Below are 27475 nucleotides of genomic sequence, written 5' to 3'. Positions count from 1 at the left end.
ACGCTCATGACATCCCAAATTACATCACTGATTCTATCGTGTATGACATCGCTTATGGCATAATGAGTTAACAATGGTACAGCAGATCACCATGCAAGAAAGATGCAACATTTAAAAAGTGTGTTTGTTATAGTAACAACACTTTTTTTGCCACTTCTCAATCTTGGAAAAAGGATCAAAAAGAATTTCACAAAACGACACCCTCCCCAATCCTCAAACCTTCACAAATCATACTTTCTTAACTTGACCACATGCTCCATGGTCTGAATACTGCCCTACTAGCACATGTGATGATTCACGGGTTCTCGTCACTTCTCCCCAGAGGGGAGCCCTTCCCTATGAGGCTAGGGAGGTGAGGCCAGTACCAAACAGTCCCTAAAGGGGTGGTAAAAAGCCTGAGGACCTCATAGGAAGAGACTCCTCTCATGGGAATAAGGACTCTCATCCGGTGAAAAACCTCCCAAAACCTGTGTACCCAGAAGGCATGGGGCTTACTGACTCCTGCCTCGCAACCTGAAACTTTTTCTTTTCTTCTTTATTAACCTGATACTACTACTTTATGTTATTGTGAGGCTCTCACTTGCAAGACCAGATAGGACTGAGACAAGGAAGCACCAAAGAAACATACAGAAACACTGTAAAAGGAATTATCAAAGTACTGTGACGAGGTGGTCTGTCCTGCAGGGGCTGTAAAATGCAAACCAGCAGTGACATGGCCTCTCCGAGGTGGACTGGCTATTCCCTAAATCACGCCAAGACCGAAGCAGCAACGGCTCTGTGAAGCCGCACATACCAAGGAGGAGGACAACAGGAATATGCGTGACATGCATGCATAACCAACAGCGACCTGAGACACCGGGAAGAACTGGTAGCGCTACCCAGTCGGGTGGGCTCAATGGAACCTAAAAGTGTCAAGTATTCCTAGGAAGTGATCTCCTTCATCACAGTAGTGATACCCAGCGACCCAAGAGTCAAGGATCCCTCGGCAGTGAACTCCCTCATCCTAGTGGTGGTATACAAAGGAAACGACAGTCACGAAAGTCAAAGGGGTAGTCTCCTGAATTAAAGAGTGTGTCAGGCGTGAACTCCCTCATCACAGTAGGAACCCCAACACCAGTGAAAGATGGCAAAAGGACCAAGAACTGTCAGGGAGCAATCTCCCCAAACGTCAACCTATAAAAAGTCCTGAGAAAAACCCAGCACTAAGAAGATGAGTTGATAAAGCCTTAACTCTGTTGCTTCCAAATCCTTGGGAGGAAGTAAAGAGACTTCTAAAGAACTGTACGAAGGACTATCCAGGAACAGTCTTCAAAACTCTTCCAGATAGGACAGGAGAAAGGAATCCTTTCATCCTCCTGGTCTAAGAGTATTTGGTAAATAAGACCATATTACAAGAGACTGCTGTTAAGTCAGCCTAAGACTAGATTGTTTCACCAGGAGAAGGGAGCCGTTCTCCTGGTGGCTTTGATAAGAAGTTCACTGAGTCTTAATACCGGTTTGGTACCACTGGTGCACTCACAGTAACTTCAGAATAGAAAAAAATCTACTTTCAAGCTTAATTTCTGTATTCAGGTTTAATATATTCCTGTTCTGTTCAAATGATTTGTATTATTTTCCATAAAATCTCATATTTTAATGAAAGCAAACATTGGTTCGTATTATTTTCATACACATTATGGCGGAGTGGACGGAGAGTGGCAGTCTTGCAGGAGAGTCTGTTGCCCAGCTCTACTCTTTTCAGCGTGGGGGAGGACCCTCATATAAACCCCTTCTATCCGCGGAGCGGACGCGGAGTGGACGGAGAGTGGCAGTCTTGCAGGAGAGTCTGTTGCCCAGCTCTACTCTTTTCAGCGTGGGGGAGGACCCTCATATAAACCCCTTCTATCCGCGGAGCGGACGCGGAGTGGACGGAGAGTGGCAGTCTTGCAGGAGAGTCTGTTGCCCAGCTCTACTCTTTTCAGCGTGGGGGAGGACCCTCATATAAACCCCTTCTATCCGCGGAGCGGACGCTGAGTGGACGGAGAGTGGCAGTCTTGCAGGAGAGTCTGTTGCCCAGCTCTACTCTTTTCAGCGTGGGGGAGGACCCTCATATAAACCCCTTCTATCCGCGGAGCGGACGCGGAGTGGACGGAGAGTGGCAGTCTTGCAGGAGAGTCTGTTGCCCAGCTCTACTCTTTTCAGCGTGGGGGAGGACCCTCATATAAACCCCTTCTATCCGCGGAGCGGACGCGGAGTGGACGGAGAGTGGCAGTCTTGCAGTCATGACAGCCAGGGCTGCAAGGGCAAACAGAGAAATGCGGGAAATTGTCATGAACCCAGAGCAAAACGATCCTCCAAGAGAGGAAGAAATGGAAGAAGAGGGCAGACGCCTGAGGAGCGCCAAACTAAACCAGAAACAGCTGAGTCATAAACAACAACAACAAACACCAACATCCATGGATTGCCCAGAGACATTACCTCAAATGGGCTCCCCAAAACCGATGCCCCAGCAAGAGCCAGCGAACACCACAAAGGTATATCCAACCAAAAGCAAAGTCTTCCGGCCTCCAGTCTTAGAAGATCCCAAAGCAGCCCAACACGACCCCCAGGAACGACCAGCCGTAACTGGAGGAGCAACTGATGACAAATGGGCAAAGAACCTGGAAATCAAGACAGTCGAGGCCTCGGCTGGCCGGAAAGACATCCGGCCGCCACTCCGAGCCGCCGCGGTTGAGCGGGACCCCGCGGAAGCGGCGCTCGAAGGAGGACCGCGGTCCGCGTGGGACGGCGAGGAGGGGCGGACGGAGAAGGAAGACAAGGCTAAGGTGGACAGAGCCGCCGGGAGAGCGAGCCTCGGAGTGGGAGCTAGGCCTGCCGGTCCGGCGCAGCACCCAATACCTCCCTCCCCCGGAGCCCAGCAGAGCGCTCCTCGCCCCACGGCGGGAGCCCTCGGAGGAGGGCTGCTAGACGTGGAAGCTGCTGAGGGAGGGGGGGGAAAAGAGATGGATGGTACGACGGCCTCAGGAGAGGCAGAACCGGAGGAGGTGGCGGGCACCCCACCTGAGGAGAACGGGCAGGGGGAGCCCGATGGAGAGCTGCACATCACAGGAGTATCGTCGACGTGTTCACTGGCGGAAAGGAAAGTGAAAGTGGTGGCTCTTATTCACAAAGAGGCGGAGGAAAGTGCAGAGACCAGTTGGGTCCCAGAAAAAATCAATGTACAAGGGCCATCAAACCCCAACAAAAAGAAAAGACAGAGAACAAGTTCCCTGCCTCTCAAGAAACTCAAGAACTGTATAACAACGAAAAACAAGATCAGCAGCAGAACGAAAAAAGGGCCCCAGAAGCCCGAACAGCAACAAAAAACACCTGACCAATTGTTGATCAAAACAAACGAAAACGACCCACAGCGAGGAGAAGGAGGGGTACTTAAAAACTCAATAAAGGATTACTTTTACGCAAACATCAGACAAAAAGCAACAAAAGAGTACCCGCAGAGGGAACTTACAGATCTCGAAATACTAGAAGCTTTAAACGACTGCCTGCCGGTAGCAAAACTACGCAGAGTTGAGCACTATGTCAGTGATAACCGGCCGCATAGTAAAAGACGGCCCTCAGGAGAAAGTAACAAGCCACAAGGGCAGTTGATTGACAAAGTGGGGCCTGAGGGGGAACCACCGTGCCCGACACTACCCCAAAAGATTTCCACGAACTCACCAAGAGGCCAGCAAAATCTGAAACCGACAAAAGTCACAGAGAAGGGGGAATTGAAGAGAAATTCGGGCAAAGACCCACAAATGGGGACTGTTATGTCCGAGCACATAGAAAACCCCCACACCATCCAAGAGGAGAGCCTCATTACAGTTGACCCGAAAGGCCCAATGGATTTAACAACAGAAATAAAGGAAGGCTCCTGCAAGCTCAATCAGGCAACACCCTCACTCCCTGAGGGTACAGCCTTGAATGTTGACAACTTCACAGGAACAGACAGAGACAAAGTAAATAAGACACCAAATAAAATGCTGGGGCCAGAAAATCTCAACCAAGCGGGGCTCTCCAAAGCCCAAAACGAAAACACGACAATAGGAAGGCCATCCATAGCAGACTCAGACGAACTTAACCAAGAAAATCTTACGAGACCCCAAATCAACCAAAACTTGAACATGGGGGGAAATGACAATCGAAGTCTCCACACCGACAAAAACCGAAAAGGAAGAGCCTCACTAGAAACAACAAGGCCAATTCGAGGCAGCTGGACAAATCAGACAACAACGTTAACTGAATCCCCCTTAAGAAGAACTTCGCCACATCACTCGACCAGCCCGACGGATTCCTCAAACAAAAAAAAAATGGACTTACTGTCAATTATGTCATCAGTGAACATTGCACTGGCACCATTCATGAAACTTTACGAAACTATTGCTGACTCCTTGAAAGACCACACAAGCATCCAAGCGATGATCCACAGCAAAGTTATCTTCTTGGAAGCTTATGTCATGGCTTTGGAAGCCAGAAAATCAAGCACAGCCACAATAAATGACGAGGGTTCGTCTTCACGACAAAAAGAGCAGTATGAAGACAAAGAACAAAGACCGGTGAATAAAACTAGGGGGACTCAAACCATAGCTATTACAGGCCATACAACAAATAATCCACCAACAGAGGGAGTAAATAAAGAGGTGAATTTAAAACAAACTGAGATTCAACCAACAAAGAGACCACCATCTAGACAACCCCCAACTGGAAACCAAACTGCAGAAGGTATTTTTCAATTTTTCACACGACCAGTAAAACACAAGGAAAAACCACAAATGAAAGACAAAGAAATAGAGCTGAGGCAAATAAAAAACCCTGAAATTTCAGAAAAAAGAACCACCAGCTTATCACCGTCAACAACTGAAACGCCAAAAAAAAGAACCTTTACCCTATCCCCATCAACAATTGAACGCATCGAAGATGAAGAATTGATGAATCTGAGCCAACATCTGGCAGAGAATTCGCCTATGAGTCTAGTTGCACATTGCTCCAGTGAAGCACCAACTTCACAATCACACAAAGGAAAGGAAAATACAGAATTCATAAGAAGAAACGAAGAAGTGACTAGAGAAAAAGCAGCAAAAAATTATAGGGAAAACGTGAAGAATGCAAAGAACAAGGGCGCCAGTCCGATTGATGCAGAAAGACAGACAATGCCAAAAAGGATGCAGAAAGAAACAAAAAAAGAAAACGAAAGGTCGAAATCGAGACCCAGAGACAATCTGACCTCAGGAAACTGGAAAAAAGAACAAAGATACAACTCCTCAAGACAGAAAGGGGGTGAACGCGGTAAATCAAGAAGGAGATCGGCAGATAGACGGAACGATCAAAAACACAAAAGAAAGCCGTCTAGAAACATAACACCCGGCAGACCGCGTTCCCAATCCACGAATGCCCATAACAAACCCAATACTGAAAAACGACTCAGCCCGCCACGAGACAAAGGAGAAACGATCTTTCGGTACAGATCCAGAACACAGAAATACAACCCAAAACCGAAAAAAGTGGACAAAGATAAATGGCGTATAAAGATCACACAAGTGAAAGAAAACAGAGACGAAATAATCTTGAACCGAAACTCAGTGTTAACACTGTTTAAATACATTCGAAAGCTGAATGAAATAAAATCAGAAGATCTGCTTGTAGTAGAGCCAAGCCACGTAAATACAAAAGCAAAAACGGTACTCTACGTAACATCAACAACGTTGAAAAACCTGATCCTCGACTGTAGTGAAGAGCTGGACGAAATGGGCTACGAAGTCAAAGTGCAATCAAACAAAAGCGAAGAAGACAATAAAAGGGAGGCTGAAAACATAAGGCGTATTAAGCCCAGTAAAAAGGAAGCAGACAGACACCCAATAAGTGCCTTAGGAAGAACTGGTCGCAACAAGTCGCCTGAAATAAACAAGGACAGAGCAAGAGTCTGGGGAGTTGAAGAGAAACTGAGGGAAAAGCGACAAGCCTCGAAAGAAAACAAAAATCACGAAAGTTTTACAAAAACCAAAGATACAAAAAACTTAATAAGGCCAAGCAAATTCCAGAAATAACAGCCAAACTCCCAACAGAAAAATCTCCCCAAAAAAGATGTGAACCCACGAAAGACATATGGTCCTGGTTGCCCAAAATTCTGAGGGAAAAAAAGCAAACATAGCAACCAGCGAGAGACGAGCACAGTCTATATGACAGACGTCGCGCGACCCCCTTAAAGTGCGAACTAAAAATGTGCTCGTGGAACACGAGAGGACACATCCATCTACTGTCTCCAAAAGACATGGACCTGGGATCATACGACCTTCTATGCCTCCAAGAAACCTGGCTGACTGAACCCCCTGCAATAGGGGGGTTCGAAGTCATCCTTGCACCAGCCAAACAAGGATGTCGAGGAAGACCTTCGTCGGGCTTACTGATCGCATCCAAAAAAGACTCAGGGATCAAACTAGAAGAAACATTGATCAGCAACCAAATGATCCTGATGGTTAAGGCGGCATGGAGCCGGTGGAGCACCGTTAAAAACGCCTACGAGAAAGTCACCTTAATCGTAGCAAACACCTACTGGAACCCCGCAAGCATAGAGCCTACATAGAAAAAATGGAGGACGCGATAGATGAGGCACTATCGGAACACCTGGTAAAATACTTCCTCATTTGCGGAGACCTGAACGCTACGTGTATGAGCTCGGAAGAAAGAGTGGCGGACCTAGGCCACAACTCAACAGGCAAACAACGCGGCAACCTATGGGTCAAATTGATGAATTCAAGAAACCTTCACAATTTGCACGAAGCATTCCCAGACCCAAATCGCCCGCCATCATGGGAAAGGAAGGAATTGGCAGGTACAATAGACTACATCTACGTCACTGAACCATTACTGGTAATAACGAAAGATTTTGAAATTACAAGAGTTACAGCCAGTGACCACAACCCCCTGTCAACAACCTGGATGTCAAGAAGGCCCCAGAACGAGTACGTTGAGCACCAAGTCATAGCCAACACGAAGGGAAACCGTCTATACCTTACAACTGAGGCCATCAAGGAAATAGAAAAAGGATTCAGCTCAATGTCAAATCACTTGGGCAAAAATACTACAGACTATACGCCATTCCTGACGAAGTTTAAGAAGACTCGTAAAACAAAAACAAACAGTGGAAATCCCCCAAGACACGTGTACGACCTAACACTGGTGGAGAAACGTCGGGCACTGCGGAAAATACAACGCAAAGCAAAATCTTCAGGATCTCCAGGGGCTGTGAGAGCGGCAGAAGCGGAAACCAAACTATACAAAGCATGGGTAAAAGGCCACAGACTGTCTCTCTATCAACAAGATGCTGAAAACATTCTAAAAGCGATAAGTGGCAAAAACATAAAAGAATTTTGGAAAATCTTGAGAGCGGTTAACGAAACCCAAGAAAATACAATCATAAACGAGATCGGGGAAACTACTTGGACAAAACATTACACTACTATGTACCAGGCACCAAGTACCAACTTAAAACTACAGGCCGGAATGTCTCCGGAGCCATGGATAATCATAGACGATCCACAGGAAATCCAAATGAAAATCAGAGGCTTAAAAAACTCCCACGCCCCAGGACCCGACGGGATCACGAACTCCGATCTAAAAACACTTGAAAATGAGTGGCCAGGCCTGCTAAGCAAAATCTTTGGCAGATGTTGCAACTTAAAAACGATACCATCCTCATGGAAACAAGCAACAATCGTTCCAATATTCAAGAAAGGAGACAAAAAGGACCCGATAAATTACAGACCGATTGCGCTCCTGGATGTCATAGGCAAAGTGTTTGGCTCAATGCTTCTCGATCGCTTCAAGATCTGGATGGAGGAATCACCCTGTAACGACCCACTCCAAACAGGATTCAAAAGAAATCTGGGCACGACAGCCAACATTCTAATGCTAAACGTGCTGAAAAACAGAGTACTGGAAGGAGGAACGAGAATCTTTGTGGCGTTCATCGATCTGACACAAGCATTCGACCGGATAGACAGGGCCCGCCTATGGTCCAAACTTGAGACCTGGGAATGTCCACCGTCTATATTAAACCCGATCAAGGCACTATACACCGACACCTCAATACGCATCCGACTTGATCAAAACGGCCTGTTATCAGCACCCATCCCAACAGCGAGAGGAGTGAAGCAGGGGTGCCCTCTGGCTGCGGCCCTGTTTCTGGCATTCATTGGAGACATCCAAAACGAGGACCCAAAAATTAGAGCATTTCCCCCAAAAATATGCAAAACCCGATAACACGTTTGCTTTATGCAGACGACTTGGTCCTAATGGATCACACACCGATTGGTCTGCAGCGTCAACTGACAAAGCTTCAAGGGTATATGCAAGAAAACAAACTGGAAATAAACGCAAAGAAAACAAAATTCTTAGTACTGGAAAAAGCGACCAGGAAAACAGAAAAACTGAAACTAACTTTGGAAGGATCACTGATCGAGCGAGTGTTTAACTTCAAATACCTAGGAGTAACCCTAGACTCCTCTTCGCAAGACAAAGCCATGCAATCGGTCCTGATGTCCAAAGCCAACAAATTGGCAGCCCAAGCTAGAGCCATAGATAAAAAGTTTGGAAGATTCTCACTTATCCCTGTGCTAGAACACTACAAGAAAAAAGTGATGCCGACACTAACATATGGGGGAGATGCTATGATGAACTTACCACGATCCATTTGGACAAAAATTGAGGCAAAGTTTTGGCGAAAAGTCCTCAGACTCCCAAACTCGACCCCAATAGCCTCAATCCGACGAGAGCTTAGTTTACCCTCTCTCAGAAGTTCAGTCTCACAATCGTCTCTAAGACTGTTCAGGAAATGCCGTATGGCTGAACCACCATCAATATACTTTCTCATCAATCTCGAAATAGAAAGGAATACAAGCAAAACCCTCAAAAAATGGAAAGAAGAAAACTTCAGCTTGCTAGAACAGGTCAACGCAGACGAAGAACAACTGATAAAGTACCCAAAGAGAACCTTTACCAAAATCAAAGAACTCGACTGGATAAGCACCCTGGAGACAGCAGGAAAAAATAAACTAACCTTACACCTGCCGCCAATCACGAAAAAACTCAATGAACTCCAGGAATACATAAAGAAGTTTCCATCCAGGAAAGGGAGAGACATGCTGATGAGAGCCCGTTTAAATGTCTTGCAGACAAATGAGATCTTGTCAATTAGAGGCCAGTCGGAGAACAACAGTTGTCGATTTTGTGAGATACAAGAAAAGGAAACAATCCGCCACTTGCTCCTAAAATGTGCCTCAAACCAACATATAAGAAGAAGATACTTAAAAGCAACCTTCTCAGATTTCATCATAGAGGACGAAGAAATATGTTGGTCTCGTTTGATTGGAGGCGACAAAACATCATGGCAAATAGCATCCTACAAAATCTTGGAAGCCATAAACTGGCCGACAAAGGCACATTTTTAGAGAGCTGTTCTCATTTTCTCATTTTCTTCCTTCTCTTATTTTCGCCACGCTCACAGACAAAGACAGAAACCTCAAACTTTGTAAAAATCTTTTGATTAAATACAAATAATAAAAAAAAAAAAAAAAAAAAAAATTATACTTTCATCTCTCTTATATTTACATCTCCCAACATGCGTTTCCCCATAGGTTATGCTATGGTTCATCAGGAGAGAAAAAACGTATGTTGTAATAGGAGTATTCAGCCTTCTAGTTTGGTTATGTGAGGTTGTTTTCACTAAAGTTCAGTCTTGGAATACGGTTGATGAATCCTCTTTTTAAGTTGTAGCCTAATTTAGCTTTATCTCTCCTTGAAATGGAAAAGGAGAATTTCACTGAACCGTTTTTTGGTCTATTTCTTAGTGGGAGGGATGGAGGAGTTGGTTTGGAAAAGGGTGGTATCTTGTTTTTTGACTTCCATCCTAACGAGCACATGGGCTATGTTGAGGTAGGGAAGACCCCTATGGAAATAGAGACAGGCAGGTTCTTTCCTTTATTTGAAAATAAGCCTATAGCCAAAAAGATACCACTTCATCAGCCTCCTTACTCTATTGCCCCAAACACCTCAAGATCATTTGAGGGTATTTCCCAAAAATGATTAGAGACCTTTATTCTGGAATCGGGTAATGGCGGAATCCATAAAAGAAACAAGCATAAAGGTGTGTGTGTGGGACTATCCGCGAGACAATTGTTGCTCAACTATTTCAAATTATAATTCTACAATTGACACTTAGTAATGAACATACTTAAAGATGATAAACATAAGGGTTGAAACAGTACTCAAGGCTTCGAAAACTACTTGTATGATCAAGTGAATCTGTTAAACCAAAAATATGGTTGACATATTTAAATGCATCCAAGTGTGTGACATAATCTTACATACAGTAGTTTTAAAAAAATGTAAATAAAATGTTTTTTTTTAAAAATCACATTGTGACTATTGTGCTAAAGATTTGTAGTGAGTCCTAACAACAGATGGACTTTTAGCCTTGTCACTTGGCGCATTTCGGTCATCAGACCTCATCGGAAGTGTTCTAGGCTAGAACCAGAAATGTTTTAATATTTACATTACAGTAAAAAATTAATATTTAGGGAATTCAAATTCATAAAGCTTCTATGCTACTCCTCCCAAAAGAATTCATTGATATTGACAATACCTGTGTAATGTCTGAATTAATAATGAACATTCGCAAAATCTAGCTGGAAGAAAAGATAAGGGATTTATGTCAATAAGACACCTTAAATCAGTATCTGAACAATCTCAACCCTAAAGGTCAACCGAGGACAACAAAAACCATAATATTTACAAAGTATGTTTGATCGACTGGTTTTATCAACTGATGAAAAAAGATAAGACATCATTACTAATCAAAATAACACTAGCATGGACACCACAAAAGGTCCAAGTCTAAGGTGTAAAACATCAACGACTTAATCCCTTATCCTCTCTCTCCTGCACACTGTCTAGTCAACATCAATCAACAGTCTTCATAGATTTAGAAGCACTCTGTATTGTATCATGCGCACTGCGACTTATAAACAGCCGTTGTAACATCGTTCTTCCGGTCGTGTGCTGCTTTACGTCATAACGTTAGCATACCTCCTCACAAACAATGATTTCTACTTTGAGACTAGACCACTACTTGCCCTTCATGTACACATCTTATATGGGCATTAGACAATCGAGAACGGAACAATATGTGTACTTATCGCAGACATGTATTTATAGTCATAAAACATATAACAAACCTATTTCTGTATTCTCCTGTAAAAGAGGTAAGCCAAATATCTACCCAGTAGAGTATAATCAGGGTAATGCCCACAGACGTCTGCGTAAATGCAAGTGCGTAGGTAAAAAATGTAACATTTACTACTCATATACATGAAAGCCTCAAGTGGACCATGACAAATTCTGACAGTCCCTTGAGTTTAATGGAAAATTATGGAATATTGGTAGTTCATTGTACCTTTTACAGAAAATGATGGAACTCATTGTGATGATTAAGTCCCTTAGGAATGATTGTGTAAAAATAGTAAATCCAACAGGCTTCACGTTGTGACAAAAGCTTGTTGTATGGACCACCCTGTTGAAGCTTGAAAACAACTTCAAAGACGCAGAATTGAAGTTGTGCTGTATTGTAAATGTTCTCTATGAAGTGTCTCGCTAAGGGGGAGTTTAGATTTTTCAAACAAACGGAAGAGTGATGCTCATTACATCTCATTTTGGCTTTACGGCCAGTCTTGCCTACATCAAATTTGCCACAAGGGTATTTGCTGCCATAAATCACTCCCTGAGAGTCACAAGTAACAAAATGTCATAAATGGATTGTGTGGCCTTTTCATGGTTGATGTATGTAGGGTAATCAAGTTGCAAATCATACAGCTCACACAGGGAAATGTGCCCTTCTTCTTCGGGACAAAAACTGTTTGCACTCCAGATCATTGCATTCAGCAATAACCAGATGGCGTAGACTGCTACTGCATCTATGTGGCATAGTGGGAGCTTCAGGAAATAGATGTTGCATTACCTGAAATCTGGTGATGATCTTCCATTGGTCCATTATCAATTTCCTTAAAGTTAAAATCCAATGGGAATAGGTGGAGACGTACATTAAGTCTGTGGTGTTACTTCTGGTTTGTGGCTCTAGTAGTGTTGATATCTGTCTTGGAGTCATTTTCCGGAGAGTACAGGCTATGTTCATATTTTAATAGCCAAGGCTGGCACATCTTCTGGACATGTTTTGTAACTACTCTGTCATAAAAGAAAAAGCTTGGCACCAGCAATGCATCTTTGGAGATATGACTAACTTTTTGGGTACAGGGGCACCACGCACTAAGCCTAATGAAAAAAAAAAACACTATGGATTTGTTTCATACACTGTTAAGTTATTGTCTTGGGTCAATGAGTCCGTCAGACTGCACATAGGTATATCAGGACTTTATTAGGTTGACATAGGAGGTAGGTATACATGAGGTAAATAGATTAAGTATACAAGGAGGGAGAGACATCCACCGGCCTCCTCATCATCTAAACTCAGGCCCCAACTGACTTTGTGGAATACCCAGATACAGTTCATCCATAACATTCCACACCAACATTCTGTCAGGGGCTCATAGACACAGATCTATGAAGCAGGAGGGAAAGCACAAACATAACATACCCACAAAGGATTTCCTCCAAGCAGTTTGTGCCTGACTTTGGCGCAAATCCGCCCAGCAGTTTGGATTCCAGCCGTGAGCAAAAATGAGACATTCAAATGATTGGAAAAGTGAAAAAACACCTTTTTTCAACCCTTTATATCTTTTGAACCGTAAAACGGATTTGCATGAAACGTTCAAGTCCTGGGGGGGTGGGGTAGACCGAATATTACAGTGAGCAGACATCCCGGTTTTCCTGGGACAGTCTGGGGGAAATCACCCTCCGTCCTGATGTCCCTGGAGTTTTTTAATTTTCCAAACGCCATCCGTGGATTGGAAGGCTGGCTATGGTCCAGGTTTTTGCCAGGTTCCAATTTCGAAATCGGGTACCGGCGCAACTCTTCCTGCGCGTAAATGGAGGCGTGAATGCTTTTCACGCCCCCATTTTCTCCCCCTTTTGCCCCCCAGCGCTCTCCCCCAATGAGAGGAATGTGCCTGTGAGCACACCCACTCCCCGCCCATCAGGCCAGTGACATAGAAGTAGGACTACAGTTTTATTGTAGTTCTTCTATGTCTATGGGATGTCCTTTTTTTATTTTATTTTTTTATCCGGTCACCCTACCTAATATGGGAATGTCTAAACGCTGTGCTGATCATTGCTACGGTTCAACAGTTAATAGGCATAGAATCTTTGCTTTTCCTATGGATGATAGGTTTCCCCTTAACTACCACCTATATATATATATATATATATATATATATATATATATATATATCCCATGTAGACTGGCAGAACTGGGCCAGAGGTGCTCTCAGAGGCTACTTCTCTCACTGATGTGATGTCATTCAAGGTTTTGGATATGCTGGCCCGACCTCCTTCTCCTTCTGATCACTGACGTCATACCCCTCGCATGGGTGACATCACTTCAGGTGCTCACCTCCACGAATGTCCTGATCTTTCGGGTGAAGCCCCGCCCCTTCCCCACTCATCTCATATCCTAGAGATCGCGTTCCACCCTTTGAAATCCTTTAAACATCCCCGCTCCCGCTTTACCGGCAGGCTCCGCTGCACCGTCCTCTCCCCGGTGTGTCCGGCCCTGCTGCCCCCGGCGGGTGTCTGTCAGTTTAGCCAGGCTCCTGTGTACAGAGCCCAGGAGCTAGAAAGAGAGGACGGACAAGGTCTAGACCCTGTCGAGGGAGGCTGCACCGCGGCGGCCATCTTAAGCTGCCCTGCACAGGAGGCACGGAGCGACGCCGGGGCCAGGCCTCACATACATGTGCATGATCTGCTAAAGGAGCGCTGAGATTATAGCTGAATGGATGTGGACACCGTATTGCGCAATAAAGGGGTTGTATTATAAACGTGTTGTATATATTAATATATAACTAATAGAAAATGACTATCACACAGCACTTCATATGTAGTTCGCAATAAAATAGTCAGATCTCTTACCATTGTTACCGGTTGTGCAGTGTTTCCGCCGCTTTGGGTGAGCCCAGGCCTTTAGACTCCGCTCCAAGATGGCGGTGAAGCTGAACTTCAGCCGTTGAGGAGAGTCGCCGCCTTTTCGTCCTTTTTCTTTGTTCATGGCGCGCATCCCCCTCCCACGGCTTCTTTTGCAGTCATAGAGACGACGCAGGAGACGTCATCGGCGTGGCACGGTTGCTAAGAAACAGGTGAAACATTAGGGAGGGCGGGGACTAGGGGGGAGGAGTGGGCTTGAGGGAGGGAGGGAGATCCCGGGATATCGGGGCAGGGAAGGGGAGTCTGGAGCAGGCACTGACCGCAGAAGCCACTGGTGAGACCCCCGGCGAGTGGGCAGGGCAGAGAGGGCCAGGGGAAGGCAGGCGGCCTGGGGTCAGCCTGACAGGGGCAGGCGAGATGGGTGCAGGCATTAGATAGGAGAGTCCTGGGTGTTGCTGAGGGACTGGGAGCAGGCATTATATAGGAGGGTCCTGGTGAGGGACTGGGTGCAGGCATTAGATAGGAGAGTCCTGGGTGTTGGTGAGGGACTGGGTGCCGACATTAGACAGGAAGGTCCTGGGTGTTGGTGAGGGACTGGGTGCAGACATTAGACAGGAAGGTCCTGGGTGTTGGTGAGGGACTGGGTGCAGACATTAGACAGGAAGGTCCTGGGTCCTGGGTGTTGGTGAGGGACTGGGTGCAGCCAGTAGATAGGAGGGTCCTGGGTCCTGGGTGTTGGTGAGGGGACTGGGAGCAGGCAGTAGATAGGAGGGTCCTGGGTGTTGGTGAGGGACTGGGAGCAGGCATTAGATAGGAGGGTCCTGGGTGCTGGTGAGGGACTGGGTGCAGCCAGTAGATAGGAGGGTCCTGGGTGTTGGTGAGCGACTGGGTACAGCCAGTAGATAGGAGGGTCCTGGGTGTTGGTGAGGGACTGGGTGCAGGCAGTAGATAGGAGGGTCCTGGGTGTTGTTGAGGGACTGGGTGCAGGCATTAGATAGGAGGGTCCTGGGTGTTGGTGAGGGACTGGGAGCAGACAGTAGATAGGAGGGCCCTAGGTGTTGGTGAGGGACTGGGAGCAGGCAGTAGATGGGAGGGTCCTGGGTGTTGCTGAGGGACTGGGAGCAGGGATTAGATAGGAGGGTCCTGGGTGTTGGTGAGGGACTGAGAGCAGGCATAAGATAGGAGGGTCCTGGGTGTTGCTGAGGGACAGGGAGCAGGCATTAGATAGGAAGGTCCTGGGTGTTGGTGAGGGACCGAGAGCAGGTATTAGATAGGAAGGTCCTGGGTGTTGGTGAGGGACAGAGAGCAGGTATTAGGAGGGTCCTGGGTGTTGGTGAGGGACTGAGAGCAGGCATAAGATAGAAGGGTCCTGGGTGTTGCTGAGGGACTGGGTGCAGGCATTAGATAGGAGGGTCCTGGGTGTTGCTGAGGGACTGGGTGCAGGCATTAGATAGGCGGGTCCTGGGTGTTGCTGAGGGACTAGGAGCAGGCATTAGATAGTAGGGTCCTGGATAGTTGGTGAGGCACTGGGAGCAGGCATTAGATAGGAGGGTCCTCGGTGTTGCTGAGGGACTGGGTGCAGGCATTAGATAGGCGGGTCCTGGGTGTTGGTGATGGACTGGGAGCAGACATTAGATGGGAGGGTCCTGGCTGTTGGTGAGGGACTGAGAGCAGGCATTAGATAGGAGGGTCCTGGCTGTTGGTGAGGGACTGAGAGCAGGCATTAGATAGGAGGGTCCTGGGTGTTGCTGAGGGACTGGGTGCAGGCATTAGATAGGAGGGTCCTGGATTGTTGGTGAGGGACTGGGAGCAGGGCAGCAGCTGGGATTGAGCGAGAAGGAGGCAAGAGCTGGGAAAGGAAGGAAGGAAGGTGCTGAGGTTCAATACACACACTAGTGTCCATGGAGGACTCACTGCCTGGGGACATCTCCTAGCCACACTCTAATAAGAGTAAATCCATAATGCCGCTTTCCACCTAAATTTTCTAGGGTGGTATGAGGGGATTATATACTATTCTAACTCCAGTCCTAGAAACATTTTAAGTTTAGGTGGAGCTGCATGTAGTCTCCAGGGAAGTTGTGGGGGGGGGGTAAGGAGGCTGTTGAGAGTATACTTAGGCCAACAGCAGGAACTTGGGTAGAGGGGAGACAGAGGCCGGATCAGGCAGGCACTGGGATTGAGGGACAGGCAGCTTCTGAGCATGAGAGACAGACACGAGGTGGAATTGAAGGGTAGACACCGTCTAGAACAGCACTATAGACATGGATTGTGTGTAACAGTGGCAATCATAGGGAAGGGCAGATGGACAGGCAGAAGGTGGGATATAACTGCAGGCATTAGACAGCCAGCAGCTGGAATACTTGTGCTGAGGTTGAGTGGAAGGCAGGCGCCAGGATAAATGTGAACGGAGAAGCTGAGATAGAGCAGAAAGCAGTTTTTGGATCAGCTGGGCAGGGAGAAGCAGAGAGAGTATGGAAGGCATGGGCTTGGATATCTGGGCAGTGAGAGAGTGGTGGCAGGGTAGATGGCCAGGCAGAAGCAGACATAGAGCAGAAGGCAGGGGCTGAAAAAGAGGGGCTGAGAGTGTGTGCAAGGCAGTGGCTGGGGTAGATGGGCAGACAGATGCTGAGAGAGAGTGGCAGGCAGGGGCTGCGATAGATTGGCAGACAGGACTAAGGATTGAGAGGAAGATGCAAGCTTGGATAGGGGTCAGACTTGACAGGCGATGGTGTAGAGTACAGCCAAGAGGGAGAGCAGGGCCGGCATGTTCCAAGAGTGGGACAGACAGAAGTTGGACTAGGTCAGACTCACGGTGGGACAAAGCCACACAGGCTCAGTATTGGACGGATGAGAGATGAGGCAGGGACAGATAGGAACTGAAATAGAGAAACTGTATGGGAGGGGACAGGTAGATGTAAGAGCGGTCTTGGGAGAACAGAGGGACAGAGTTGAGCTTCAATAGATGGGCTGACATGGGATTGAGTAGAGAACCAGGCATGGGTTATGACTGAGGAACAAGCAAGAGTAGAGAGATCCTATTTCAATTACATCCCCACAATCTTCATACCTGCCATCTAATGCCTCCACTGCATGGTATTGTCACCATGTGCAAGGTGCAGTCTCATATGCTTTCGTGCAGCCATGGCACACAAGTGCAGCCTTAAACCCCCCCAGTAAACTGCCTGATAAACGCTCAATACGAACGCTGCAGCTATCTGCAGGCGCTGCCATCATTTGCTAAGCGCAGTTCGAAATGCCGTGCAATGCTTTGTAAATGATTGATGTATGTCACTCGGCCTCAACTGTTCGTTTGCCGTGACCACATGCCAAGAGCAGCCTCAGTTACTCACATCAACGAATGCTGCCTAGTAATATCCGGTGTTTATATGGTGTCCTGTTATCCCTCCTGATTCTGTGTGTGGTCGGCTGTTGGTGGACTGCTTTTATTCCAAACGAAATGGAGTAGCGTAGCAGTGCCCTACTCGAGCTTGACACGTGCTTCACGTGTAAAGGCAGCAGTAGTGAGGCAGACGTGGGACTGCAAGAGCCAGCAGAAGGGCGCTGCCCGGGGAAGGGAGCGCTTCATGGGACTGGAAGAGCCAGCAGAAGGGCGCCGCCCGGTGAAGGGAGCGCTTCATGGGACTGGAAGAGCCAGCAGAAGGGCGCCGCCCGGGTAAGGGAGCGCTTCATGGGACTGGAAGAGCCAGCAGAAGGGCTCCGCCCGGGTAAGGGAGCGCTTCATGGGACTGGAAGAGCCAGCAGAAGGGCTCCGCCCGGGGAAGGGAGCGATTCATGGGACTGGAAGAGCCAGCAGAAGGGCGCCGCCCGGGGAAGGGAGCGATTCATGGGACTGGAAGAGCCAGCAGAAGGGCGCCGCCCGGGGAAGGGAGCGCTTCATGGGACTGGAAGAGCCAGCAGAAGGGCGCCGCCCGGGGAAGGGAGCGATTCATGGGACTGGAAGAGCCAGCAGAAGGGCGCCGCCCGGGGAAGGGAGCGCTTCATGGGACTGGAAGAGCCAGCAGAAGGGCGCCGCCCGGGGAAGGGAGCGATTCATGGGACTGGAAGAGCCAGCAGAAGGGCGCCGCCCGGGGAAGGGAGCGCTTCATGGGACTGGAAGAGCCAGCAGAAGGGCGCCGCCCGGGGAAGGGAGCGCTTCATGGGACTGGAAGAGCCAGCAGAAGGGCGCCGCCCGGGGAAGGGAGCGATTCATGGGACTGGAAAAGGCAGCAGAAGGGCGCCGCCCGGGGAAGGGAGCGCTTCATGGGACTGCAAGAGGCAGCAGAAGGGCGCCGCCCGGGGAAGGGAGCGCTTCATGGGACTGGAAGAGCCAGCAGAAGGGCGCCGCCCGGGGAAGGGAGCGCTTCATGGGACTGGAAGAGCCAGCAGAAGGGCGCCGCCCGGGGAAGGGAGCGATTCATGGGACTGGAAGAGCCAGCAGAAGGGCGCCGCCCGGGGAAGGGAGCGCTTCATGGGACTGGAAGAGCCAGCAGAAGGGCTCCGCCCGGGGAAGGGAGCGATTCATGGGACTGAAAGAGACAGCAGAAGGGCGCCGCCCGGGGAAGGGAGCGATTCATGGGACTGGAAGAGGCGGCAGAAGGGCGCCGCCCGGAGAAGGGAGCGATTCATGGGACTGGAAGAGGCGGCAGAAGGGCGCCGCCCGGGGAAGGGTGCGCTTCATGGGACTGCAAGAGGCGGCAGAAGGGCGCCGCCCGGGGAAGGGAGAGCTTCATGGGACTGCAAGAGCCAGCAGAAGGGCGCCGCCCGGGGAAGGGAGCAATTCATGGGACTGGAAGAGCCAGCAGAAGGGCGCCACCCGGGGAAGGGAGAGCTTCATGGGACTGCAAGAGCCAGCACAAGGGCGCCGCCCGGGGAAGGGAGCGATTCATGGGACTGGAAGAGCCAGCAGAAAGGCGCCGCCCGGGGAAGGGAGCGCTTCATGGGACTGGAAGAGCCAGCAGAAGGCCGCCGCCCGGGGAAGGGAACGCTTCATGGGACTGGAAGAGCCAGCAGAAGGGCGCCGCCCGGGGAAGGGAGTGATTCATGGGACTGGAAGAGCCAGCAGAAGGGCGCCGCCCGGGGAAGGGAGCGCTTCATTACTTGCACATCTGAAGTGTTCAGTCCCTGCAGTGAGGCTTAATCCATGAGCATGTGGAGACCCGGATAACAGCTGGACACTTGAGACACATGCTTCAGATGTAATCCATTCAATACTTGGGAGCCATGCCTCTATGCCTTACACATCCAGGGGTTCCAAATGAGAAGCCTGGGGTAGGAGCCGCTGCCCCTGGCTGCCCTTAAAGACATCCCTAAATGCAGGCTGGATAGGCCACGTGGCAAAGGGAGAGGAGTGTCATTTACTAAAGTGTTAAAGCTCCTTCACTTGATATGCGCAAAATCCTGTTCAAAGTGAACATCTCATAACGCAAACAATATTCACAAAATCAAGAAGGAAAAGCCAAGGGAAAAAATTGGGTACTGCAACACTCCAGAGTAAGGGCATCAAATAGTGAGATACTATCACTCACCATCCATTCTCCAGAAAACAGCTGCGGCTCATGAGCAGGCAGCGAAATGGTGACGACTACAACATTCAAGAGTAAGGGCATCAAATAGTGAGATACTATCACTCACCATCCAGTCTCCAGAAAACAGCTGCGGCTCATGAGCAGTCAGCGAAATGGTGACGACTACAACATTCAAGAGTAAGGGCATCAAATAGTGAGATACTATCACTCCCCATCCAGTCTCCAGAAACCAGGTGCAGCTCATGAGCAGGCAGCAAAATGGTGACGACTTCAGCTGCGGCTCATGAGCAGGCAGCAAAATGGTGACAACTACAGCTGCGGCTCATGAGTAGGCAGCGAAATGGTGATGACTACAACACGCCAGAGTTGGGCATCAAATAGTGAGATACTATCACTCACCATCGAGTCTCCAGAAACCAGGTGCGGCTCATGAGCAGGCAGCGAAATGGTGACGACTACAACATTCCAGAGTAAGGGCATCCAATATTGAGATACTATCACTCGCCAGCTAGTCTCCAGAAAACAGCTGCAGCTCAGGAGCAGGCAGCAAAATGGTGATGACTACAACATTCAAGAGTAAGGGCATGAAATAGTGAGATACTGCCACTCGCCAGCTAGTCTCCAGAAACCAGTTGCCGGTTATCAGTAAGTAGAAAAATGGTGAGGACTGCAACACTCCAGAGTAAGGGCATCAAATAGTGAGATACAATCACTCCCCATCCAGTCTCCAGAAACCAGGTGCAGCTCATGAGCAGGTAGCGAAATGGTGACGACTACAGCTGCGGCTCATGAGCAGGCAGCAAAATGGTGACGACTACAACGTTCAAGAGTAAGGGCATGAAATAGTGAGATACTACCACTCGCCAGCTAGCCTCCAGAAACCAGTCGCGGGTTATCAGTAAGCAGCGCAATGCTGACGACTACAACACACCAGAGTAAGGCATGAAATAGTGATATACTACCACTCGCCATCTAGTCTCCAGAAAACCGCTACGGCTCAGGAGCAGGCAGCGAAATGGTGATGACTACAACATTCCAGAGTAAGGGCATCACATAGTGAGATACTATCACTCACCAGCTAGTCTCCAGAAACCAGGTGCCGCTCATCAGCAGGCAGCGCAATGGTGACGACTACAACACCCCATAGTAAGGGTATCAAATAATGGGATATTATCACTCACCATCCAGTATTCAGATAACAGCTGCGGCTCATGAGCCGGCAGCGCAATGGTGGCAGGGGCACTTTGTGGAAGTTTCATTTGTTGAGAGCAGCACGAAAAGCAAAGCCATATTGATCCAGCTACCTATATGCAGAGCTGGCACGTGTGTGATCCAGTCATGTATTGAGCATTGCAGACTCTACCAGGGATGCCAAACCAAAAGAGCCATTTTAAACAGTGCCTGATCCTTACTTACCCAGGATACTATTAGGGAGGGGTCTGTGTCATGCTTTTAGGTACAACAGCCATTCTCATTTTTGGATGCCTCCCGATTAAGGCAGGGAATTGCATTCTGGAAAGCAACAAGAGTCATCGCAAGCTCTGCAAGGAATGCTGTTCCTTGCATGGGAGGGATATTAAAGAGCAACTGCTGAGCCTCGGGAGAAGAATAGCTGGCTGGATCCAAACTCCTCCCAGGGAAGCTATGCTGGTGTGTCTTGGAATAGTACAAAGAACCGCGGGATCTGCAGGAGAGGTCTTTCTGAATGGTTCTCTACCCCCTACAGCCTATGTCTCGTTTCAAATCTCGATTTTTCCAGATGTTTTGTCTTTCTTTCATTTCTACTTGCAGGGGAGTAACATGCCTCTGAATACTATTTGACTCAGGATTTCTGTTTCAAGTGCACCTGGCGTTGCTGGGGGGGGCTAAGAGGGCTATAGCCCCGGGTCTTTCAGTTGTAGCCCCGGATAGAAGCTCAGGCGCTACAACCAACATGCTAGCTAGTCCCGACAGTCCCGACATTAACTTAGCCCCTGATCTTTTCCAGACCTAGTGACGTCACCTGCATTAGATTTCAATGGTGTTGTGTTACAATGCAACATCCAACCAACAAGAACAAAGTCTAGCGCAGGGGCCTGTGACCTGTGGCTCTCCAGAAGTAAAGTCTAGAGCAGGGGCCTGCAACCTTTGGCTCTCCAGAAGTAAAGTCTAGAGCAGGTGCCTGCGACCTATGGCTCTCCAGAAGTAAAGTCTAGAGCAGGGGCCTGCGGCTCTCCAGAAGTAAAGTCTAGAGCAGGGGCCTGCGACCTGTGGCTCTCAAGAAGTTTCAGGGTGTGGATTTTATGATCACACACCTTTGACTAAAGGGGCGTGGGTGTATGGTAATTGTAGTCAGAAAACATCATGAGATGCTAACCAAAGGTTGCAGACCACTGGTTAGAGTAGCTGACTTGAGTTTAACATCTCAAGGAGATCAGATGCTCGAAGTTGCCATGGGTGCCATGAGGCATCACATCAAATGATCCACTGGTAGAGCCTCTATTGAGGTATTCCCATGTAAACGAGTGGTTTCACGGACCTGTCATTGAGGCAGAGACCGGAACAGGGGGAGTGGAGGCTATGATAGTGGCATGGGGCAGCAGGAGAGGGAATGACAATTTGGGACAAAGGGGCAGTCAGACAAATGTGTGGGGGACAAATGTGTGGGGGCAGGGATATGGACAGACGGGCAATGATGGGTGCTGAGCTAGAAGAACAGACATGTAGGATCGTGAAACCGGCTTGGGCTGGGTTAGGGCAGTGGTTGAACTTAAGCCAGGTATGGAGGCTTGGAGGCCAGTCAGAAATAGCTAGTGTCAATGGGTGCACTGGGGCCATGTATCACGGCATGAGGCCGAGGGGGCTCTTTTAGCGGAGGATGGTTCCTTGGTTCAGGAGGGGGGGTATGGCGGTAGATATGATGCCCGAGGCCATTTGATTTATAATGTCTGCGCTCCTTGCACCCTCTCCCAGTCACATAGGTGCCCCCCATGAGTAAGTCGCCAGGTGTTACTCGACGGGAGCATGTTTCTCAGGTGAGCTGCTTTATAGAGGTAGAGTAAGTTGCCGGAAACCCTGGCTGGGACAGGTCAACAGATCGTGGCTGGCATGGGTCTGTGTGCCAGTATCTTCAATGATGTCTTATGCCATGGCCTTTTACCCCGGCATGAGGCATCTCACTGAGGCACATAACCATTTGGCATGTCTGTGCTTGGTTTCTGTTTCCTTTCACAATGATAATGTAGAAACTGATGAGAGCAACTACACTTTAATTTAGCACGTAATGCTATAAGCATATGATTTACTTCTGCTTTCGCTCCCCCTCTCCCCTGCTGATCTGTTCTCTCTTGGCACTGTGCACCTGGCCACCCTGTGTCCTTCGGGCCAGGTACCTGCTCACCCTGCCACCCTCCCGCACTGCCTCTGGGCCACCACTTGCACTGGGGTCTGTCTCTGTACCCATACAGCCCCCCCTTTTTTCTTCCTACACTAATCAGACCTACCCTGTCTGCTGCCTTAAACCTAGCACTTGCAAATTGCTGCCTGCGTTACCACTGTTTGTTGCCTTTATTATTTAGTTATTGTTATTTATCTGTTTCTCCTCTGCTTCGCACTTTCCACTTCTCCCCCCCTTCCATGCACTTCCCCCCCCCTCTCCCATGCACTTGCGCGTTCTCAGTGTCACTGGGCCCAGTAAGATCGCTGTTTTGTTCTCCCCTGTTCCCCTCCCTTGCCTTGTCGTGCTCTGAAACTTGTGTACGAGCGCGATAGAAATAAAATATCTATCAATCAATCAATTAATGCCATGGCACCTCTGGCTTCCTACGGCCTCAATACAATTGCAATGTTTCACCTATAGCATCAGCAAACAAAGTTTCATACAATCAGAACTTGGTATATTTATTATTGTACTTGATGGCGACATTTGGAGATATCACCCTGATTTCTGGCCCAACAGCATTTTCTTCAACACTTATCACCACTACCTTGGTCACAAAATATTCTCATTTTCAGGCTGATCTAGTCACTCTCTGTCATTTCATCTCTAAGTGTCTGATTGTGGAGGATTCATAGTCTATGAAATGGCAATGTGCGCAGGTGTTTTGGGTTGCAAGAAGGTTCATGCACATTAAGCCTTGGTGGTCGTGAAGTTCGAACACTTGCCTGGCACGCAGGCATCTGCTGTAGCAGTGGGTTCCTTCCTCCTGTCCGGGACGCAGGCTTCTGCTGGAGTGGTGGGTTCCTTCCCCCTTCCTGGGACGCGGCATCTGCCGGAGCGGTGGGTTCCATTCTCCTGCCTGGGACGCAGGCATCTGCCAGAGCGGTGGGTTCCATCCTCCTGATTGAGCGATGGGTTCCATCCTCATGCCTGGGACGCAGGCATCTGCCGGAGCGGTGGGTTCCATCCTCCTGCCTGGGGCGCGAGCCTCTGCCGGAGTGGTGGGTCCGATCCTCCTGCACAGGGCGCGAGCCTCTGCCAGAGTGGTGGGTCCCATCCTCCTGCCCAGGACACGACAATCTGCCGGAGCGGTGGGTTCCATCCTCCTGCCCGTGACGCGGGCATCTGCTGGAGCGGTGGGTTTCATCCTCCTGCCCAGGACGCAGGCATCTGCTGGAGCGGTGGGTTCCATCCTCCTGCCTGGGACGCGGGCATCTGCTGGAGCGGTGGGTTCCATCCTCCTGCCCAGGACGCAAGCCTCTGCCGGAGCGGTGGGTTCCATCCTCCTGCACGGGACACGACAATCTGCCGGAGCGGTGGGTTCCATCCTCCTGCCTGGGACACGGGCATCTGCCGGAGCGGTGGGTTCCATCCTTCTGCCCAGGACACGACGATCTGCCGGAGCGATGGGTTCCATCTGCCTGCCGGGGTCGCGAGAATCTTCCGGAGCGGTGGGTTCCATCCTCCTGCCCAGGACGTGAGCCTCTGCCGGAGCGGTGGGTTCCATCCTCCTGCCCGGGACGCGGGCATCTGCCGGAGCGGTGGGTTTCATCCTCCTGCCCGGGATGCAGGCATCTGCTGGAGCGGTGGGCTACATCCTCCTGCCTGGGACGCGGGCATCTGTTGGAGCGGTGGGTTCCATCCTCCTGATTGAGCGGTGGGTTCCATCCTCCTGCCCGGGACGCAGGCATCTGCTGGAGCGGTGGGTTCCATCCTCCTGCCTGGGACGCGGGCATCTGCTGGAGCGGTGGGTTCCATCCTCCTGCCTGGGATGCAGGCATCTGCTGGAGCAGTGGGTACCATCCTCCCCACTTAGGATCTCATTATTAATGTTCCACCTTGATTGTTATTAGCAGCTGTTTGCTTTTTTCAGTACACTCCAGTTATTTCGAGATGATTGGTCCTCATTTTTCTTTGCGTTCAGTTAAGTTGTAGTTCTGGATTTATAATGGGCCAATCAGAAGCACTATTTTTTTGTGTTTTTTTTGTTTTATTGGTTAAACAAAGTTAATCCTTTAACATTCCTTTAACAATCCCTCCTCAAAGAGGTGGAGGCCCCCCAAATTAGGTTCAAGTTCAAAATCCCTAAATGATCGCCCCTAGGCCAGAATCTCCAGTTTGGGTGATGTCCACCTCAGACTCCCCCTCCTCCTGCTCCAGTTTTAAGGATTCAACAAATTTCAATGCGTCCAAAGTACGGCCCACTTTCTCAGCTGTGATGAGCCTTTCCCAATACTCTTCTTCATTCTCCTCTGAGATCAGGCTCGTATAATTTCCCATGTACATCAGGCGATTCAATATCAGGTTCGGACAAGTTAGCATCACATGCCTTATAGTTTCCAGTTGGTCCTTCTTTCTGCAAAATCTACAGTATGCTAGTGATTTGTCAATTTGCCTTCTTCGCCAGCTTATTTCTCTCGAGTGCCAGATGTTAAATCTACAGCGCATAAGCAGATCTCGGTAGTGCTGTGAGGGAAATTTCATCAAATATGGAGGTAATATATTCAGAGCTTTGCGTTCCCAGATGACATTATGACATAGGTCTCGTGTTAATTTCTTTTCCTGTGTTTCCTCCCAGTCTTTTTCCCGATTTGTTCTTTTAGCCTTATCTGGGTTATTTTTCAGGGTGTCTTCAGAGATCGCCAGGTATTTTAAAGTTTCTTCACATCTCATTTTCCAGTCTTGGAGAATTGAATCACTACTGGAAAACCCTGGCTTTGCTAGGATTCTGAATGGCACGGGTGGATTGTCCAAAATACACTTTCTATAAAGCGATAGTGATTTCCACGTCGTGATTGAAGTGATGGATTGCAGTCTTAGTTCCGATCTTATAAGTTCCAAGGCTAGCGAATTTGGAAGGCGCAAGATCTTTCGCCAGAAATAGGCTTCGCATAGGTTCCAGACCTCCCATCTTAGGGCTATGAGGGCCTCGGCTCCATATGTAATGACGGCCACTACCTTTTGCTTATAGAAGGTTGTAATCGGCAACAGAGAAAATTTCCCGTATCTACGATGGGGAAGTAGCCCTTGGTTAACCAGACTTTTTAGTTTTTCTCTGATCAGGGTATAATGGGCCTGCTCATTGCAGTTCCTATTAATTCTTATCCCGAGGTAGATCGTAGTATCGACTACTGCCAGTTTTTCTTTTTCCAATGACCAAGTCTGTATTTTCCCTGCTAGTTTCTTTCCGCGGCTTGATTTCATAGTCAAAATCATAGATTTTTTTGCATTTACTTTCATGTCATTGGCTTTAAGATAGTCATTAAAAGCCTCAATCCTGCGCTGAAGACCTATCAGCGTCTGGTCTATGAACACTGCGTCATCCGCATATAGCATCCATGGTATCTCAATGCCATTTACCTTCGGTGGGTAGGCCCGGATCTGATCTTGTGAAGACTTCATATCAGCCATATAGAGTATGAAGAGAAAAGGGGCGAGGGCACATCCCTGCTTGATGCCTCGGGATGTCTTGATCCTCCTTGATAGAGCTCCATTTGCAGTAATTTGAACCTGGATTGAGGTATCGGTATACAGTGCCTGGATTGCCTCCAATAGGTCCACAGGGCATCCCCAATTCCTCAGTTTTGCCCACAGCCGTTCTCTATTTATTCCATCGAACGCCTGTTCGAGATCTATAAAGGCCAAGTAGATCGTTGTTTTTCCTTTTAGGGCCTTTGCTTTTAATATATTGATCAGGAACAGGTTACGGCAGGTGCTCACTCCACTCACGAAAGCAGTTTGTCTCTCGTCCAAGATTCCGGCTTGAGCTGATCAGTTCTTTAAATCCCGTAAGAGGATGGAGGCGAAGAGCTTGCCAATGGAGTCTAGTAGCGCAATCGGCCTGTAATTTCTAGGATTGCCGCGGTCACCTTTTTTAAAAATAGGCACAATGTAGGCCTCCGTCCACGTAGTTGGAATTTGTTTTGTTCTAGCTACTTGTTTGAAAAGTGCATAAATTAGGTCTGACCAGCCTTCCATGTTTTCTTTCAACATTTTGTTGGAGACGCCGTCTGGACCGGCAGCCCTGGAAGAGCTTAATTTTTTGATCAGTATTTGAATGTCTTCTCTATCGAAGTTCAATGACCAGGTAGCATTTCCTGTTCTTTTATCAACTACTTTTTCCTCATTTTTCCCTTTGAACAGGGCAGTATAGTGGTCGAACCAGATTTACTCAGAGACTTGGTTGATACCTATGGCCGATTGATTAGAATCTCTGTTGTTAATTACATCCCAGGTACTTTTTGTATTATTTGTTGCTAAGGCTGCCATCATTTGTTCCGCGTCTCTTTGAGTTCTTTGGTATCTGGTTGATTGCAGCCAATTCTTGTAGGTTTGTCGGCATTTTCTTTCCAATTCGCATTTGTCTAGGCTATGAGACTTTTTTATACGCCTGAGGTCAGCTCTGTATCTTTTTCGTCTGGCGACTACA

General features: G+C 48.5%; 2 protein-coding genes across 8 annotated transcripts in view; one reads left to right on the top strand and one right to left on the bottom strand.

Moving 5' to 3' along the window:
• WDR54 (WD repeat domain 54) overlaps positions 1 to 27475 on the bottom strand; it is a 266084-nt gene that overhangs the window by 155044 nt on the left and 83565 nt on the right. For 2 of the 5 annotated variants that reach the window (XM_069632453.1, XM_069632454.1), the window contains exon 1: positions 13693 to 13815. The exons of 2 other annotated variants lie outside the window; for them this stretch is intronic. Coding sequence is in view for 1 of the 3 variants with exons in the window: in XM_069632452.1 (XP_069488553.1) it covers positions 14092 to 14094 (3 nt within the window). In the remaining 2 variants the exon portion in view is untranslated. Of the gene's footprint in view, positions 1 to 13692; positions 13816 to 14091; positions 14231 to 27475 lie in introns of those variants that run through there. One more of the 5 variants, XM_069632452.1, reaches the window with a different exon arrangement.
• Positions 14270 to 27475, top strand: part of C6QH2orf81 (chromosome 6q C2orf81 homolog) — a 133258-nt gene continuing 120052 nt past the window's right edge. The window contains exons 1-2 of one of the 3 annotated variants that reach the window (XM_069632447.1): positions 14386 to 14437; positions 22581 to 22642. In XM_069632447.1, the coding sequence (XP_069488548.1) occupies positions 22598 to 22642 (45 nt within the window). In that variant the 5' untranslated portion in view covers positions 14386 to 14437; positions 22581 to 22597. Of the gene's footprint in view, positions 14316 to 14377; positions 14438 to 22580; positions 22643 to 27475 lie in introns of those variants that run through there. The other 2 variants (XM_069632449.1, XM_069632448.1) reach the window with 2 other exon arrangements.

This window comes from Ambystoma mexicanum, chromosome 6q, assembly GCF_040938575.1.
Source record: "Ambystoma mexicanum isolate Mex_15411 chromosome 6q, UKY_AmexF1_1, whole genome shotgun sequence".
In the NCBI taxonomy this organism is placed as follows: domain Eukaryota; kingdom Metazoa; phylum Chordata; class Amphibia; order Caudata; family Ambystomatidae; genus Ambystoma; species Ambystoma mexicanum.
The sequence above is the reverse complement of the archived record's forward strand: the minus strand, read 5'-3'. Positions and strand labels throughout refer to the sequence as shown.